The following is a 17,901-nucleotide window of genomic DNA, read 5'->3' as shown; positions in this document are numbered from 1 at the left end:
CAGACGTCCACTGAATAAAGTCCCCCTCCAAAAATCTCCACGACGAGTCCTTCGCTACTGGCATCCAACGCTTTCCAGCGATCTTGACCAGATTGTCTATCCACCTTGTCGGAGGCCTTCTCACGCTGCTCTTCTGGTTCGTGGTCTCCACTCGAGGACTTTACTGCCTCAACGGCCATCTCTCCTACGAGCTATGTGCCCTGCCCATTGCCATCTCAGTTTCGCAATTCTTCGGGCTATGTCTGTCAGACTGATTCTTCTGCGGATCTTCTCATTTCTGATGATCACGCAGTGAAACTCCAAGCATCGACCTCTCTATTGCCCTCCGTATGACTAATGTTATTTAAGAGGTCCATAGTTAGCGACCACGTCTCTGTGCCGTAAGTCATAAGTGAAAACACACATTGGTCGTAAACATGTAAATACGAGTAGTTCTTCAAATTGTACCACTAAAATGTTTACTGTATTACTATTACTATGTAATATTCTCTTATGTTCTATTCTATTCGCGTATGAATGAACTTCCTTGTTTAGACACTGTAAAGTAAGAATACTTTATGCTTTATCGATATTATTGTTTCTATATTTTAATATACTTTGACAATTAATATTAATAAATATACTCCTTACAATAATCTTTTTACTAGTGACTTATAATTTATGTTTCTATAGTAACTCTAGAGTGCTGCATATTAGCACAGATAATATTTAGTATTATCTTCAATAGATTTCACAATGTATAAGGTTAAGGTTAAGGATTCAAAATAGTTAATTCAACTATACTTTTTTATGTGCCTGTGCGATATCTTCGACCAATTTTAATGAATACTTCGGCAATGCTCGAATGACAAATCGTGTTGATGTTTATGAAAGAAAATCTTGAATTGTCTAGGAAGACGGACCGGAGGTTGACCTCCGTCTCAAAGACAAAATACCGATAATCACATTGTATTTGAAACACAATCACGATTTAGGTGCGGCATCCAAACATACCAGTGCTATACGAGCATCACATACAAGATTTATTTATTATGATGACGTCATGCGCCATTGACCCGCCTTAAGTGCGCTTGCGTCTGATATCTCACTACATGGATTTCCTTATATTAAAAGGAGTATGAATAATTAATTATTTTTTTAATTATTATGCATTCCTAATTACAAATCCATTACTTAATTTGAAGTATGTTTGTATATACAGACGATATAGTCAATAGGCTAGTTGCCGTTTAAAAAACGAGTTAATATTGTAATGAACTATATTTTGATATAAATTTCTACGATAGACTCGATTTATTCTAAATGATCTGGTTTTTGTATAGAGTTAAATCTTATTTGACTAAAATGTGTAGTTTTGTAGGAATGGAGTTTATTTTACAAAACGAACTTTAAAATATAATTTTTTTAACAATATTAATATTGATTAAGCAATTAAGTATTACATGACTTAAATTAGTTAAAAATAATTAAAGAATTTCAAGCACTATACTACTACCTTACAAACATATATAGTATGCAATGTGCGCTACGCTTCAGAATTGAAACTAAATACTACTCGACTATGAATTAGAATGCAAGAGAGAAAATGGTGAATGAATTTATTACTTGTACTTAGCTGTGTAAATACGGCAGTATTTTGGCATTAGTTCATTATATTTTTAATGTCTGACGTCATTCATTCATATGCTCGTATAATAATGATGTAAGTTGACGTCTTCATATGTGTTTCAAAATATAATGTCTGATTGTTCTATACATCACACAACATAACAATGGTGAGGTACAGCAACATATATATAATTATTATCTAATAAAAAGAAATACGTTGAGATGGAGAAAAAAATATAATATAAAAAGGAATAAAAAATCTATAGTTCTCGCCTTGATTAGAGCTACTGTACGGTACATAGGCCTGTCAGGGACAGGTATAGTGCGATAGTTTTTATCTTATTTCCAAAGGTTTTTTTTTATGATGATACTGTCCTAACCGCATCCACTACGACGACCAGTACAATGTTACATGCACTACGTGTGTCCTCATGTGTTATAAAACTTGATTTTGGGGACGTCAGGATAAAATTTGTGACACCATTTGTGTCGCCATCTGTTCTAATGGTCTGCGTTGTAGGGGCACCATTGGAGGATGAAGTTACGTTAGTTAACTACAATAGTTTCCAATTGGAACTGTGTTGATGTTGACCTGACTTTTAGTACTTTTTTTTATTTATTTAGGTCAACAAACAGTTATACCTTATACATCTGGCTTAAGGCTATTTTGCAATAATTTTTAGCGAATGTGTCACCCACTACGTTAAGTACTAATTACTATAATTATATTACGCTGCCTAAGGTATGTTACAGAAATCATATAATACTTATTAACTACAGTTACTATTTCTTTTCACGTACGGACATAATAAATTAAATTTGATATAATTATTTATACTATATTTTTTTTATAGCATAAGGGACAAACGAGTTTACGGCTTACCAAATATCAAGTGATTACCGCGGCCCATCAAAAGAATGGCAAATGAGTTGCCTTTTATAAAGGAAAAGCTGTTTTCTGGACGGTTTAATTATAGTGGCTGTGAGTGTCAAATTTTTTTAAAGAAACGCACGATGGGGGACTCCTACTCATTTAGATGATCACGAAGACAGACATTTTTATCTTAAAAAAGCAGACAAACACGCCGTTTAAAATCCACTAATAATAAAATGAAAAAATAATGAGTTACCATTACCAACATGTAGCTAACTTCCATTTTATTTGATAGATTAAGATTTACCTTTCGTTTTAACGTTTCAAAACAACAGTAGCAAAAATTACCTAATCATAAGGAGTTCTGACTAAATATGGTTTTATCCACTAAGTTAACACAGCCTCCAAGGCTGTTATGTCGTGCTAAACGATAAGGTAAATACTATTAAGTACTACTAAGTATTGCTAGTGACGTTTCTCTGCAAGAAATATACATTATATTTTACTTATTTATAGCTTGAATTTAGATTACGTTTTATCCATTAGGGATAAGTAAGGCATATTAATATTATAGTCATAATAGCTGACCCCGCAAACATGGTTTTGCCATATTATAAAAAAATAACAAATAAAAATTTTGTACGAAAAATAAACCTCTATATCCCTTTATATCTATATATATAGGGGTGGACATCTATATATATATATAAGAGGTTATTGCTTTATATATATATTTCTAATGTAGACTATAAGTTATGAAATAGATATTTCTATCTTTTTCTTCTTATGACTGGAATGGCAAGAAAGCTGACTTACAGCTCACTTGATGCAAAGTAATACATTCCTACATGAACGCCATCACAAAATATATATAGTATTATATATCTCAGATATATAATACTATATATATTTTACTATATGAATCAGAAGTACCTTTACGACTCTTGCAAACCAAACTACTTAAGAAATAGGTAATACAGAGGTACCTCCTCAAATGACGTTGTACAAAGTCTCCTACCATAAATTTTCACTGAATTATGTTCTCTATATTTCTCTATATATATCCAGTTTGTGTTATATGATTGTAATATAATAGGTTTAAAGCAGACACATTTTCTATATAATCTCATGAGTGCTTATTACGTTTTTGCTGTCTTTTTTTCCTTTCTTATACATTTTGAAATAGTAAACAGTGGTTGTTACTTTAAACAATAATAGATACGAATGAAAACTAAATAATTTTATAAATTATTTATATAATTAATTATTTTATAAATTATTATATATAAATTATTTAAATATTTAGTAAGAAGGTATTTAGTTATAATATATATCTAATCTAATCTAATATATTCATAAAATAAACCATTGCAGTTCAGTTAAACTTTATTAGGGGGTATATGTTTGAAACTAAACTATTAAATAAGCTTATCTAAATAAAAATTTTACACTTCTCTCAATTATAAATATTTGTTCAGTCTTATAGTTAATTAGCATTATGTATTTGAATAATATTTATTTATTAAATTGTAATGTATTTATTATAACTAGAACGAATGATAAATTCATATACTTAGAAATTTAGAAATTATCAATTACATCATATTAACAAAGTTAGTAAGTGGGTAAATAAATAATACTAATTCTTACAAAGATTTATTTTGCACTGCTGCACTGCTAGGGGCGCTTACTAGGTATACAGAATCAAGGAGAGGTCGAACGAGATCTCGAAACAAAACTACGACATCAAGGTGATTTTAGTCGAGTATTTTTAGATCCTATGAATCCAGTTGTGAGTTTAACTCAAATATAAATTGTCTATGCATATATGCTACATACAAGCAACGTAAGTGGTGACTGTTGTGTCTGCCAATTTTTTTGTTAATATCCAACTTTACACATATGTAGTAGAGCAGTTATATGCGAATAGAAAAAAGCTATTCTCTTAAATAGTAGATAATTTAATTAATGAAAATTTATTTTTTCAACAATACAATAATAATATATATGTTATTATTATATAATATAATAATATTGTATAAAAAAATATATATTAACCATAATAATGTTTATATTTAATGACATTGTTTAAATCTGAATGTAATATCTAATTAACTTCTACATAAATTGTATTAAACGTTAAGTTAGAGGTGAACGAAATATTTACTACTTTATTAAGTCTACAAAATGCCTTGATTTCTGGTTTCAGAGAGTTATATATCTTAAAGAGGGTTTATATTTTTAGGGTAGAAAAGATTCATTATGATTATATTTTATTTAGTTGACAATCAAATGAAATAAAAAAATAGATGGTTATATAAATTACTGTTTTACTAACTTCAAGGATGATAACATATGGGGTACATAAGATGTCATATGTAATATAAATGATATTATGATATGTGTCCAACCAAATAAAAAAATAACTATTTGGTTAAACCGTATTAAATTGATTTCTATACATAAAATAGTAAAATGCATTCAATACTGAGCCAAACACGATATCATCCGAAACGTACGGCTGTACAAAAAAGAGACTGGATTTTTATTAAATTTCATCTCCAGTTTCAATGTCAAATGGGACAGTAAAATGTTTACACTAAACAAGTTATTCTTTACAAATCACATCATAATAGATGCAAAACGTGTGAAGAGCAACTGTTTAGTACGATTACCATAAAAACTATGCTTACCGAGGCAACTTATTTATATGCGTGTAAACGTGGCAATGATGATTTAATCATTAAATAGATAATATATTTACTTATATGGCGTGGTAAATAGGATACCATGTATTAGATAGCTATACTAATATATAGTAATAAGAGTATTGGTGTGAGAATTGATGTGGGAAAATGTCCTATTTCAATTTAGTTTATAAAGTTAGGTGCATTACTATAGAAGGTACCTACTCCTTTTGTGCATGTAGATGATTATTAAGTACCTATATAGTAGTTTGGCGGTGTTGGTGGTCTAGCAGTTTAGCATACAGTCTAGTCTTACTTTCGATAGTTGCGGGTTTGATTCCTCGCACTGTGATAGTTTGTATTGGTTTGGGTGTATTCTGTTAATATATATATTTAAATAAAAAATATTAATGTAATAATTAGTTATTTAACACCCATAACACAAAATGCTTGACTATATGGCGCTGTGTCTTAGGTTATTATTACAGAGTAAAAGACATAATACACAGAATAAAAGAGCGATGAATTACACTTTTTTTAGTACTTTTCTTGTTAAATTACGTTAAGTCATCCCTTAGTGCGTAAAAAGTGTGATTGAAGCCTTTGTCCAGTCAGCCATTGGCTGTAATTGTACCCGCTATGAGTATTCTGTGTCTAAAATTAATAAATGAAAATAATAAATTTCTTAAATGTTTGAGAAATATGAATAATATTAAACCCTAAGAATTTTTTTATTTGTATATACAAATAAAACAAATCCAATACTTTAAATTTTGACCTCATATACTATATGTACTAACTAATTCTTTGTTGCTGGTATCACAAAGCATTGTATTGTACAAGCGCATCAGCTCGAAAGGAGCAAACTACCAGTTGAGCTCCTGATACACAGCGCCGACTCGGAAGATCGCAGTCGCAGGAAGTTATTTCGGGAAATCGCCTGGACTTGCTCCAAAAACGAGCAAATCCAAATCACTTGGTCACTTTCCTCGCTGAGTCAATGACATGTGAGTAAGTCCTCGCATCTCACTACACGTCATACATTTACTGCTACTATTTTTGTTTATTCAACACAACATTTGTATACTTCCCACGAAATTTATACGCTAAGATTTTAAAAATAACAGGAATCTAAGCATTAATCATTCTATTAAGTAGGTTGGTACAGAATTTACTAGTGTTACATCAATGCTTTATCCTACACAATTCTAGGTAATTTTATGTTGCAGTATGCGGGAAAATTTTGAAACTTTCTTGTTGACTACTAGAAGGTTTCAGGCATGTAAATAAAATTAATCTCTCGAGTAAATAAACTCTAGTAATAATATGGAACCTGAATAGATTATCTGAGAGCTATTGACATAGTTTAGTTAATTGAATTCTCAGTTACTCACATAATCGTATACTGAAATCAATCAATCCACTGATGTCCCGTAAAATTTACCCTTTCCTATGTAACTTTTGTTTCCAAAAATTATACCTGCCAAAGGTAACTTTCTACAATTTCTAAATTTGAATTTCGGGAAATTTACACTTAAGGTAAGAGGAGAAGTTTAAATATCAATTCCAGGTAATATGGCATATTGCCTGGAATTGATGTTTAAATTTCTTATTATCTTATTAACAGAAATATTTCTTATAAATAATTTCGTCATCATTTACTAAGAAGGAGTTTTGGAAATGCCTATAGGAACTGAATATAAGTCATTCCACGTGAATGAATCGTGACCTATTAATAATATATATTACATATTTACAAGGATAAAGTCTAGGCTATATTACATGTATATAATTCTAGCCTAGAATAAAGTCTCTAAAATCATTTTTCCTAAAAGAATTTTATTATATTGCATTACAATTTATAGAACTCTGTTTATGTCTCTGAAAACAAAAGGTAATACATAAATTTCATTTTAGTTCGGGGAATAGACTGCTACAATACTTATTTGATGTTTTAAAGAACTAAATTGTTTGCAGAAACTTTTTCTGAGAAAGTATGTAGTAGAACATGTACTATTCTTTATTATACGCATTTATTATACTCATGTCGAATAGTTTGGAAACAGGCCAGTCACAGTACATCTGACATTCCAGCTGTAGTTGTAGGAACCTGCAGAAATGATTACAATAGATATATGTATATCATAACTAGCAATCCATCTAGATTTTGCACGGGTTATCATGTATATGACTTTTAGAAGATTATGATATTTAGAAAACTGCTAATTTTGCTGAATACCCATGGAAAATTGTCTCAAACTATATAACTACTACTACTACTACTAACGTTACCTAATGGGCATTTAAGAAACAACACAAAAGGGCGTATCTATTACTTGTAAATAAAATAAATCAGTTATTAAGCATCTTCCTACTACTAAAAATAGATACATATATATTTACTTGAAATTATTTACTCGAAATTATTTATATATTTATTCTATAAAACTCGACAGTAAAATGTGTTTATTTTTAATTTTTTTTTATAACTATACTTGATTAGGTAAGGTACATAATAACTGATTTATTTTATTTACAAGTGGTAGTTAGTTTTATTTTCGGGAGATAGAAAAATGAAATGTTTATTGAACGAAACATTTTTTATACTACATATATAACCTTTTGAATCGAATTATATGAATCTCAATACTAATTAATGCGCATTAGATCATCACGGATATGTAGTAAACAAACCGAAGTTATTTCGATTGTTTTAACATGTAAATTTTTAACTGTTTAAGTATCTGTATGAATATATATTTACGTAGTATTCTGCGTAAGTGCATTGTGCATATTATTCGTCTGGATATTCAAAGGATAATAAGTATGTACAGAAAAAATAAATGGAAGTAATTCTTTTACCATAAAATATTGAAAATATTTTGAATCATTCGTTTTATTATTTTTATATATTATCCAAGTTATCATAAAGTATAAACTTTCAAATGGGTAACAGCTGGGGGGAATGGGATTGTTAGTAATGTGGACTGATGATCACATTGCTAATATTTTACTATGTCAGGTTGATCTCCACGCGGTTCTGTCTGGAAACCATTGTGATAAATTCCTGGTAAATTTGCCATCATGAGCTACCTGACCTGATCTCATTCTCATCCCCGTTATCATTTATATTAAAACAATGGATAACAGGACTCCATGGCTAGCAATATGCTATGTTAGGTCAACCTCCACATTTCCTCTTTATTTACCATCGTAATAAATTCTTGATGAGCTGTCACTACTATAGGTACTATATGGCTAACTAATCTGAACTTCTTCATCATCATATTGTCGTCCTAGTCTGAATTTACAGTTAGCCCAGGCGGAAGTACCATTCCATATGAGAGAGTACAAATTTGTCTACACTAATAAATTATTATCAACCGATAAATTGTGTATATTTCGATGTTAGATCTTATCAATGATATTCACGTGATTACAAGCTAACATTCATGTTGGATATTAATTTAAAAATGTAATTTAAATTGTCAGTTGTCAGTCTTCATAATACAATGCAATATTTAGGTACTAGATGATGCTGGCAGATAATCTGAGTATTATTTGTTTATTTTTATATAACCGTGCGTACTAAAGTAGACAGGAAAACATATATATAGTTTTATATTTATACGTAATATTTTCCTATTTCGATCCATAGTCTTTATGAAATATATATATAAATAACTATATATAATTATAATACATTTGTATTCCTTTGGAAAACATTATTAATTGTTGTGATTCGTTAAATGAAACAAATTAAGATCATAAGAATATAAACTAACATGAATGTTTTTTCGCCAAATTTGATAAGTGGCTATTATAGGTATGGCTACTTATCAGGTTTATCAAAACATTGTAGTAATAAACGTAAGCGTTATGTAAATAATTAATTATATCAAAGACTTGGTGCCGGCTTATTTGTTTCAATGCTGTAATTATCTAATTAGACGTCAAAATATATATTATAACAAATTTGATCTCTGCGAACCGTAAATGTAGCATTGTGACCTTTATGTATAAACATAAATACTACTTTAAAAACTTCTATATTATTTAAAGATTTTATACCACACCGACTTTCATATTTGATCGATTAATTTGGTGTATATACGTGTATTTAATAACTTATACATTGCTATTATTACATTACGAATAAATAAACATACATCTGTTCTATTGATTCTAATTCGGCTTGAGATAATGTTGTAACTCGTAGCTATTGAGGAGTTATCACAGTATAATATTAGCTGATGCAAAGCAGAACGACCTATACCGAACGCCAGATTCGTTCCGCAACGATAAAGGGATTATTTGGTCACGCACCGCAAGCACAGCGTTCATATTAGCTATTAATAATATATTCTTTTGAAACGTATAATATTTTTATACCTGATTGAAAAAGCGCTCTCTCGCTATTGCCATCGACTCGGCTCTCTGACCATCCGTTTCGCTGTGCTCTGGGTCGGTGGGCTGCGTCGCATCCTGCTGTGCAGCATCATACTGTGGAGGGTCGCTCCCACGAGTGTCTTCAGCTGGCGAAGTTTGCGCCTGCGCCTGAACGGGCGCAGCGCGCTCTGACCCGTCCTCCGCCACGGTTATCACTTTCTGTACACTACCGTTTTTCTTACCACCACTAACACCGTTTGTTTTCTTATTTAAACCCTTAGATTTCTTTTTTTGGTTCTTATCTTTCGGCTTGGGGGGCTTGCCCTCGTGGAAGCGTCCGCTGGCGCAGCACTGCACATTACCCATGTCGGTGCACGCGCATGTCGCGGTACACACGGACGGGATCGGGAGTCGGCTCGGTCGGTCGTTCGAAGCGCGTCGGCGTCGGCGCCGGTTCGCGGAATGAGAGCGTCGCGAGAGACCCCGTCGTTGTGGTAACGCCCACCGCCCCGATATTTTCGACACAACTTTGGAATCACGCTGACCACCGATTACGCGGATAGCGTCCGCGGAGGATCGCACCCGAAAGCCGAACCGCGTGCCGACCGCGCTGGCGTCATCGCGCGCTGCCCCCCGCGCGCCGCAAGGTCAAGGCGTACTTATTGTTCCCGCTGGTGTGCTGGCTAGACGCGCATCGCTCCACTCAAATGCCCGACAACTAGACGAGAAGCAATCCAACTACCACCCAGAGTGGAGTCGTCGAGCAAGGCACGCGATGACGCCGTTACAGTTCTATCGATCACGCGATGTTTACATTCAGCTGCCACGGGAACCGTAGCACCACACGCTCCTTTCACCTCTCGACTTGCACCTCAATTAATCGTGTTGCCAATGACAACATAAAAAATTGTAAATAGGAATCGCGAAATGTTATAACGAGACACTATGTTTGTGTGTTGTGCAATGATGTATCGTTATCGAATGGCGCACGAGAAGCAGATAATACCGCGAGAGCTGCACCGCGCACGTGTTACACTGTAACCATAGTAAACAAACAGTTCAAAACACTGACTAGCTACTCGTACACGCGCTAGTAAACGAAGTATTAGAGGAAAATATTACGACTTACGACCTCGCAAATATTACTGACTACACTACTAGTATGCTGTTTATGTCATTTCATCTAAAAGAGACATAAATTGTACGTTACTTGTTTAATACACGACTGCCAAGACCTTCAACGAAAGTAACAGTATGTAGTTACTTCATTGTAGAGTCACGAAAATCTTGCTAAAATTGGTAATTAGATCAAAAAATATGCATCTAAGTGTGTATGCATTTATGCCTTTATTTCCAAAAGTTACAAAATAATTCTGGTAAAATTATAATAATGTTACTATATATCTATACAAATATATTTTTTATAAAACAGCTTCGTTAGACGCATGGAAAAGAGAACTATGGTCGTGGTTTAGTGACCTATAAAACTTGACGATCGGGGTAACCAATATAAATACAGACGCATCTAAAACTCGGTCGAGACCGTGGCGTAATCTCGTCTCGTGCCATTCGTCAACTGTTACTGGAACGAACGTGCTTGTCCAGTTTTTTACCAGTTGTCAAGCCCTGTATCATATGTATAGTATATATATATATCTGTTATTTATTTTCACGAACTCAATTAACACACCAACGACAAAATCTTTTTTTTCTACTATTAAAAATAACTGAAAATATAGTAAATAAATAAGTAATTGTTACGAAATATAATCTTTTTGGTGACTTTAACTGACGTGTGATTGATGTACAAAATGCTGAGAAAACTTATATGGAATGCTACAGAATAATAGTAATACTAAATCTAAAACTTTGTAAACGTGTGAAAAAATCCTACCATGACTGTCGTCTATCGACGGAGGCGGAGTGGAATACGTGGGGTTTTTGCAATTACTTAGTATAAAACAAAGTCGCTGTCGCTATCTGTCTGTCCCTATGTATGCTTAAATCTTTAAAACTACGCAACAGATTTTGAAGCGGTTTCTTTAAATAGCTAGAGACATTCCAGAGGAAGATTTATATATATAATAACCGTACACCCGTGCGAAGCCGGGGCGAGTAGCCAGTTTAATATAAATCCTTGCCTCCGTGGGAATATTGGTGGAAAAAAAATCACAGGCGTGCCTCGAGGTGCCATGGCGTGCCGGAATAATGGTAGAGCATTAGCATTTCATCACGATAAACTAGTTTTTGCAAAGTATAAACAGGTGAAATACAATTCTTAATTCTACCTGCTTCTTTTACTTTTAATGATGGCTAAAATCCAAACCTTTCTATGCTGGAAAGTAAATGTTAACAAAATTATTTCTACTCCGGTTGGTTAATTGGATCAAAACCAAAAGTAAGTATTTTCAAGTAGGTCGTAAGTATTTACGTGTATATCATGTAAGACATGAAGCTGAAATAAAAATCCATATATTATGGATTTTTATTTCAGCTTCATGTCTTGATTATGCTTAGTTCGGTAAATAGCTCCAATCAGATCGGTACAAAGAAGAAAAAAATACATACACACACTCATATAAAAACAAATTTTAGGAAAGTCAACTACATAAATCAGTTTTCAACATTTTTAAAATTTGTTTTTATTATATGTAGTTCACTAGAGGATGAATGATGAGGAGAACTTGAGGATGAATCTGGAGGAATAATTATAACCGGATAAGTATATTATAGTAATACGTAATTATATAACTTCTATATAATTTTATTCGAGGAAAATATTTCTGTAGAAGACGGAAAAAGAATATTTATAAAAATATATATATCAAAAACCGCAGACGAAATCGCGAGTAACAACAATAATTTATTGCTGCCAATAAAAATAATTTATGTGAATAAAGAAAATACTATTTAAAAGAACTATTAAAACGATATTTAATTTAAGGCACCCTTGGGACCCAGTTCTACGTATGCATACAGGAGGCACCTGTACTGCACTGGTTTTCCCAAGTTAGAATATAATATAAAAAAATGTGTAGCACAATATAACAACTAATCTGTATTTGATACAAATAAAAAGTTTTCATCTTAATCTCAATGACACTGTAAATGTCTTAATAATAGGGTTTTTCTGTTATTAAGATTAGTAATTAGTAATCTTGTATTAAGTATAACAGAAAAATAAAAATGTATGACATAAAAAACTACTATTGTAAATGTGACTGTGTGCCTGTTTGTTTGTTACCTTCTCACGTGTGAATGGATGTTTGATGTGAGGATAGACGTGGACAATCATGTTAAAAAAGTACCTTTTATATAAAAATAGTAGATGAAGTCAGGTGTAACAACTATAACGCTATTATAATTAGATACGTACCTGATGTGACAAACCAAAGGACATCCTTGAGCTTTAAACTGCGAGCAGTCAGTATGATTCAGTAGGTTATTTAAATTCTATGATTCAATGTACAAACTAACGCGAATTCTATAAATAGTACGGTGAAAAATATTTAAAATAACAACAAGGAAATCGAAGCAAGATTTGTGTCTAGATTACACGACGCACTCATTTTAGTCTGTCTGCACTGAAAGGGAATTTGCATCACAATATACATACATATGTGTTACCTATATGAATGACTTATTATTTGTAATATTATATAATATATATAATACGCTGAAATATATATAATAATTTGTAATATATATAATAGCTACGATTCCAGTAATATTCTTGAAAAATTATACAAATTGGAAAAACTATAGTCAACAAGCACTGTACAATATAATATTCAAACTTACCGTATCACCATCACTCTCCTCCGTGGCAATAGAAATTTCTCTCTCAAGATGTTGTTCAGCTCTATCTAGCTCTCTCTCTAGTTCTGCTGCTTCGAGTTCCAGCGGTGGAGACGACTGTAGCTCCTCAACTCCTTGTACCTCTTGTTGTTCCCGGACGGAGTGACGCGCTGGCATTTTTAGTACCATTGGCCTGAAGTTTAGACGACCGTCTGTAAATTTTGTAAGAAAAAAATACATACAAAAATATGAGTTCTAGTAGTTTCTTTGTATGTGAAATGCGACTATTTAATAGTACTTTTAATATAAACTTATTTGAATAAAGCGTGTTCTGTTTTTATTTATAAATTCTTTTACAATATTTATGATTTGTATCGAGATATTTGTAGAGATCTTAGAATAAGTTATTTTTCTAATATATGAATAGCATTTTCTAGAATAACACACATTTACAGCCACAAACTAACGACCTATTGTTTAAATCAATAACTTAACTCCGCACTTTACTGTGGATTAACATTTAAATGCATTTAAATAAACCTACCTACATTTTTTCGGTTTAGCCCGCATTAATTTCGATAGTATGTACACGGCTACATAATTCTAATCTTTCTATTTGCATACATAATTTTGTAAACAAGTCGTGAAGGCGATATTAGACAACCTTCATTTTAACTCGAAAAGTTTATCTAATATCCTTACTAGCAGCGCACCGCGGCTTTGTCCGGGCGAAACATTTGCCAGGAGAACTTCTCTAAGATAAAATGTAGAAATACTTATCTATTTTTTTATTAGAATTTTGATTTGTATTAGCAATTCTACAGAACAGCTGCCATATTACAAATGTAATGTAGGTATACAATATGTGTTTTTACCTTTCAAAAGAACATTTAAAATGCTATTTTATCTTTATTATAATCTATATATACTTTTATAAACGTAAAATCTCTAGACCGCGAAATAGTACATGATGCACGTTCCTTACAATTTTTAACACTCTATTTCAACTCATTAATAGATACATTTTTAAGAAGTGCTTTCTAATCTAAAATTTTAAACTATAAATTCTTTAAATATCAATAAATTGTTAATGGGGAAAATATTCAAAAAACCTACAAAGGTTTTTTGAATATTGAATACTGTAACATCTACCGTCTTCTCTAAATAGGTACATACAGAATGGTGTTCTTTGTAAATTGTTGCTTAGATAATAGTTTTGAATTTGATAATTGACAGAGTCATGGCGACAGGTTTCTTTATTTTAAACTTATTTCACGGTAGTTACAATTGTAAACATTATATAAACATGATACTTCGATATTGTTATAAACATCCGTCAGAGGTCGACCCGTGACCAGGACGTTTGTGAATAGTATCTGTAGCTGTTAAATTATATTATCGTGGTAAATATCATTTATAAATGTGTACTGTTTTCTTTATATATATTTTAAAATACTTACATTTCTCTTCTTTATGCATCTGTTTCATGACATCTCCAGCGCTTTGCAATGATTGAGTAGTACTCGAAGAAATGGGTCTAATCGAAATTCTTTGTAACCCACTGCCAGGCAACAAAGACGTTACCACTTTTTTAGCTGTATTCTTCTCAGAGCTTCTTTTGACGGTGCCCAAAACATTGTCATCTTGGTCCGCGTCTATATCCATAAAACCTTCTTCAAACGGTCCAAAATTGTCAAAGTCCGAATCTAATTCCCCCCTGGAGCCGTGAGTTTTTGGTCTATAGAATGAATCAGAATTACGTCTATAATCAACGTACTTAGGTTCAGGAGATGAGAAGCTTCTGGTTACATAACCTTTCATTGCGTTGCTTTGAGACGTTGTATTGTCTAGATCATTATCTGGTGCTGGCGATGAATAGCTCCTTGGTAATTGACTCTTGGTTTGCATCCTTCGTTGCTGTGCCTGATTCGTTCTCATAGCTATCAGGCTTTTCCCTCGTCCTGCGCCTTGCGGCGATGATGGCTCCGTGCGGCGCATTGCTTGCACCTCGTGTTCTTTCTTATGAGTATTGCGACCAACTGAAGTTACTATTCCTGGTATCGTTGAATGTAATTTTGCTCCGTGATTTATGCGTATCAAATTATATCAGATCGAATGACAATATTGAATAACAAGGCCGGGTACAGCCAGATGATATATCATATGGCAAGCACCGGTGATCGCGAACGACTTACTAATATTCTGGTTACACACGGCAGCTTAATAAGATTAACTGAGCACAGGTTCGCCCACGACAAGATCTTCGATAAAATTCATATTATAATCTATGATACACGATCCTCAAGTACTTGATATGCTTAGTGTTGATCGAACTAGATTGTTGACGGCTATTCGTGAATTTAATACCAATGCACACCATTTATCTAATGGTCCCCATCATAAAACTGTAAGACTTTAATACACTGCCTTAAAAATGTAACTGTATAAACTATATAACTATAAAAAATTATATACACATTAAACTCAACTACACAAATTAAATGCAAAAGCACATGTGTATACGATAGAGCTTTACTGCACGAAATACGAAGAAGCAGTGAATTGTGGGCGGCCAACTTTCTCTTTACCTTGTTATGCTTGCGACTTCAGATTGACACTTGGCGAAACATGACACCTATAAGTATAACGATCAAATTAATAATTTTATTTACATGTCATTGTCGATCTTTTCTACTACCTTTAAAACCCTATTTCATATACTGTACCAACTGTTCTTTTTTCTTTTTTCCAGCAATTCTAAACTCAATATTGTGACAAAATACTTTAAGTGTTTGATTTTGCTTCAATTTTAACGAATAATATTACCTATTATGAACACATTTCCGATTAGATGAGTAGAAAACTTCATTTTATACAATTATAAATAAGCTATAAGATCCCCAGGTGGAACATTGTATTTGCCAACACGTAGTACAAATTAATAGAACCATAAATAATCAAAGTAAGTCAAGGCCAATTATTGCCAACTTCAATTTTTCATGAATTTGATATTCATCTTTCTCATTATTGTTATTATAAAAGCGATAAAAGGTGTGATCATATCATCTGCCCTATCGATTATCGTGTGATGTTGCAGGTAACATCCGCGACGTACTTTGCTTCTTCAGTGAATGGATATATTCGATATATTCGAGTAAATATTCAATTATTATTAAATCACGCAAATGTGCATTTTATCGTACAGAGAACTCCAAATATACGTGAACCTGATGATGATCCGTTTGTCTGATGACGCAATAATCTCTACAAAGTGAATCGGTTTCAGTAATATATTTATTGGATCCAAGTACATCGAACAAATTATAATGAAATATAGTTTTGAAAAATGTTAAAAATGAAAGCATTCTATTAATTATACGTATTTATCTGTAAAAGTATTGTTAGAGTTATCTCAGAAATGTATAAATCAATTTGGGCGAGGTTTTCACTAAGTAACATAATATTATTAATATTGTATAAAAATTATTATAAATATTGTATAAATATTATTGTAACTTGTAAGATTCATTTTAAACATTGTTTATTATATTCAAATCGGTTTAAAATGAATAAACCATTGTTATACCGAACACGAAGTCATGCTTTCATAATTAAATTCTCGCGGATATACACAGATAATATAATTAGTGTTACAGTCACCTTCACGCCATCTAGTGAAACATTACATTATTATTAAGTATGCCAAGAGCTCAAACGTTTTACCATAACGCTGCTAAATGTTGTCTATATCAATGCTGTAGTAATGTTATCATAATCTTAAAGATGGCTCTTTCAAATAGATATATCACCAACTGTAGTAAGTAAACTGTGTATTTATTATATCTATAGTAATATTATGTTATCTGTGGTAATATACAAAATTCTTGTTTCAGTGTTTGTAACTAAACCTTTCCGAAACTTCTTCGTATGAAATTTTATGTGTATATTCAGTACGGCTGACTATTTTACTACTCCTATTTTTATTGTGTATTTTTTTAACAAAAAATATTATATGTATTTGTTATGCTTTCGTCGTTAAATACTCAAAATTTTCATCTTTCTACCAACAACACCCATTTTTTACTAGCGATAATAATGCTTTAATAATTTTCTACTCTCGGCGGACGATAGCTGATTATTTTATATGGCAAAACAACGTATCGGCTCTACTATTTTCTAGTTACTATTATTATGTAATATATTATCTGTGCTATTATCTATTTTGCCTACTACTCGCACGCATGTCATTCTGAATAACAATATAAATTAACTTTTTTTGTCTGTGAACTGATGGTATAAGTGTTATGGGACGTTTACTACAACATTTGCATGCACAAACGCACAGTTTAACAGTCAATTCTAAAAATAAGCATTCTCCTGGTTATTTAAGTAACTACTTTTTTAATGGTGGAATGAAACCCAGCTGCGCTAATGGTTTATGTTGGTAGGGAATCAATGGAGGATGATAAGATGTATATAAAATCAGATCAGTCAGCTCATTGTGGCAAATCCACCAGGAATTTATCACGATGGTTTCCAGGGGGA

At 32.2% G+C, this 17,901-nt stretch overlaps 1 protein-coding gene across 2 annotated transcripts in view; it reads right to left on the bottom strand.

Annotated features, from left to right (window-relative positions):
• LOC131850678 (NAD(+) hydrolase sarm1) overlaps nucleotides 1-15,354 on the bottom strand; it is a 79,243-nt gene extending 63,889 nt beyond the window's left edge. Inside the window, exons 1-2 of one of the 2 annotated variants that reach the window (XM_059200980.1) lie at nucleotides 14,817-15,354; nucleotides 13,360-13,568 (exon numbers count right to left, since the gene is read on the bottom strand). In XM_059200980.1, the coding sequence (XP_059056963.1) occupies nucleotides 13,360-13,568; nucleotides 14,817-15,354 (747 nt within the window). Of the gene's footprint in view, nucleotides 1-9,561; nucleotides 10,102-13,359; nucleotides 13,569-14,816 lie in introns of those variants that run through there. The other variant, XM_059200981.1, reaches the window with a different exon arrangement.
• Nucleotides 15,355-17,901: the final 2,547 nt, after the last annotated feature.

The sequence above is a fragment of the Achroia grisella genome, unplaced genomic scaffold (assembly GCF_030625045.1).
Source record: "Achroia grisella isolate CSIRO2021 unplaced genomic scaffold, CSIRO_AGI_Agris_v1 utg779, whole genome shotgun sequence".
NCBI classification, from domain to species: domain Eukaryota; kingdom Metazoa; phylum Arthropoda; class Insecta; order Lepidoptera; family Pyralidae; genus Achroia; species Achroia grisella.
This window is presented reverse-complemented; position numbering and strand designations above follow the sequence as displayed.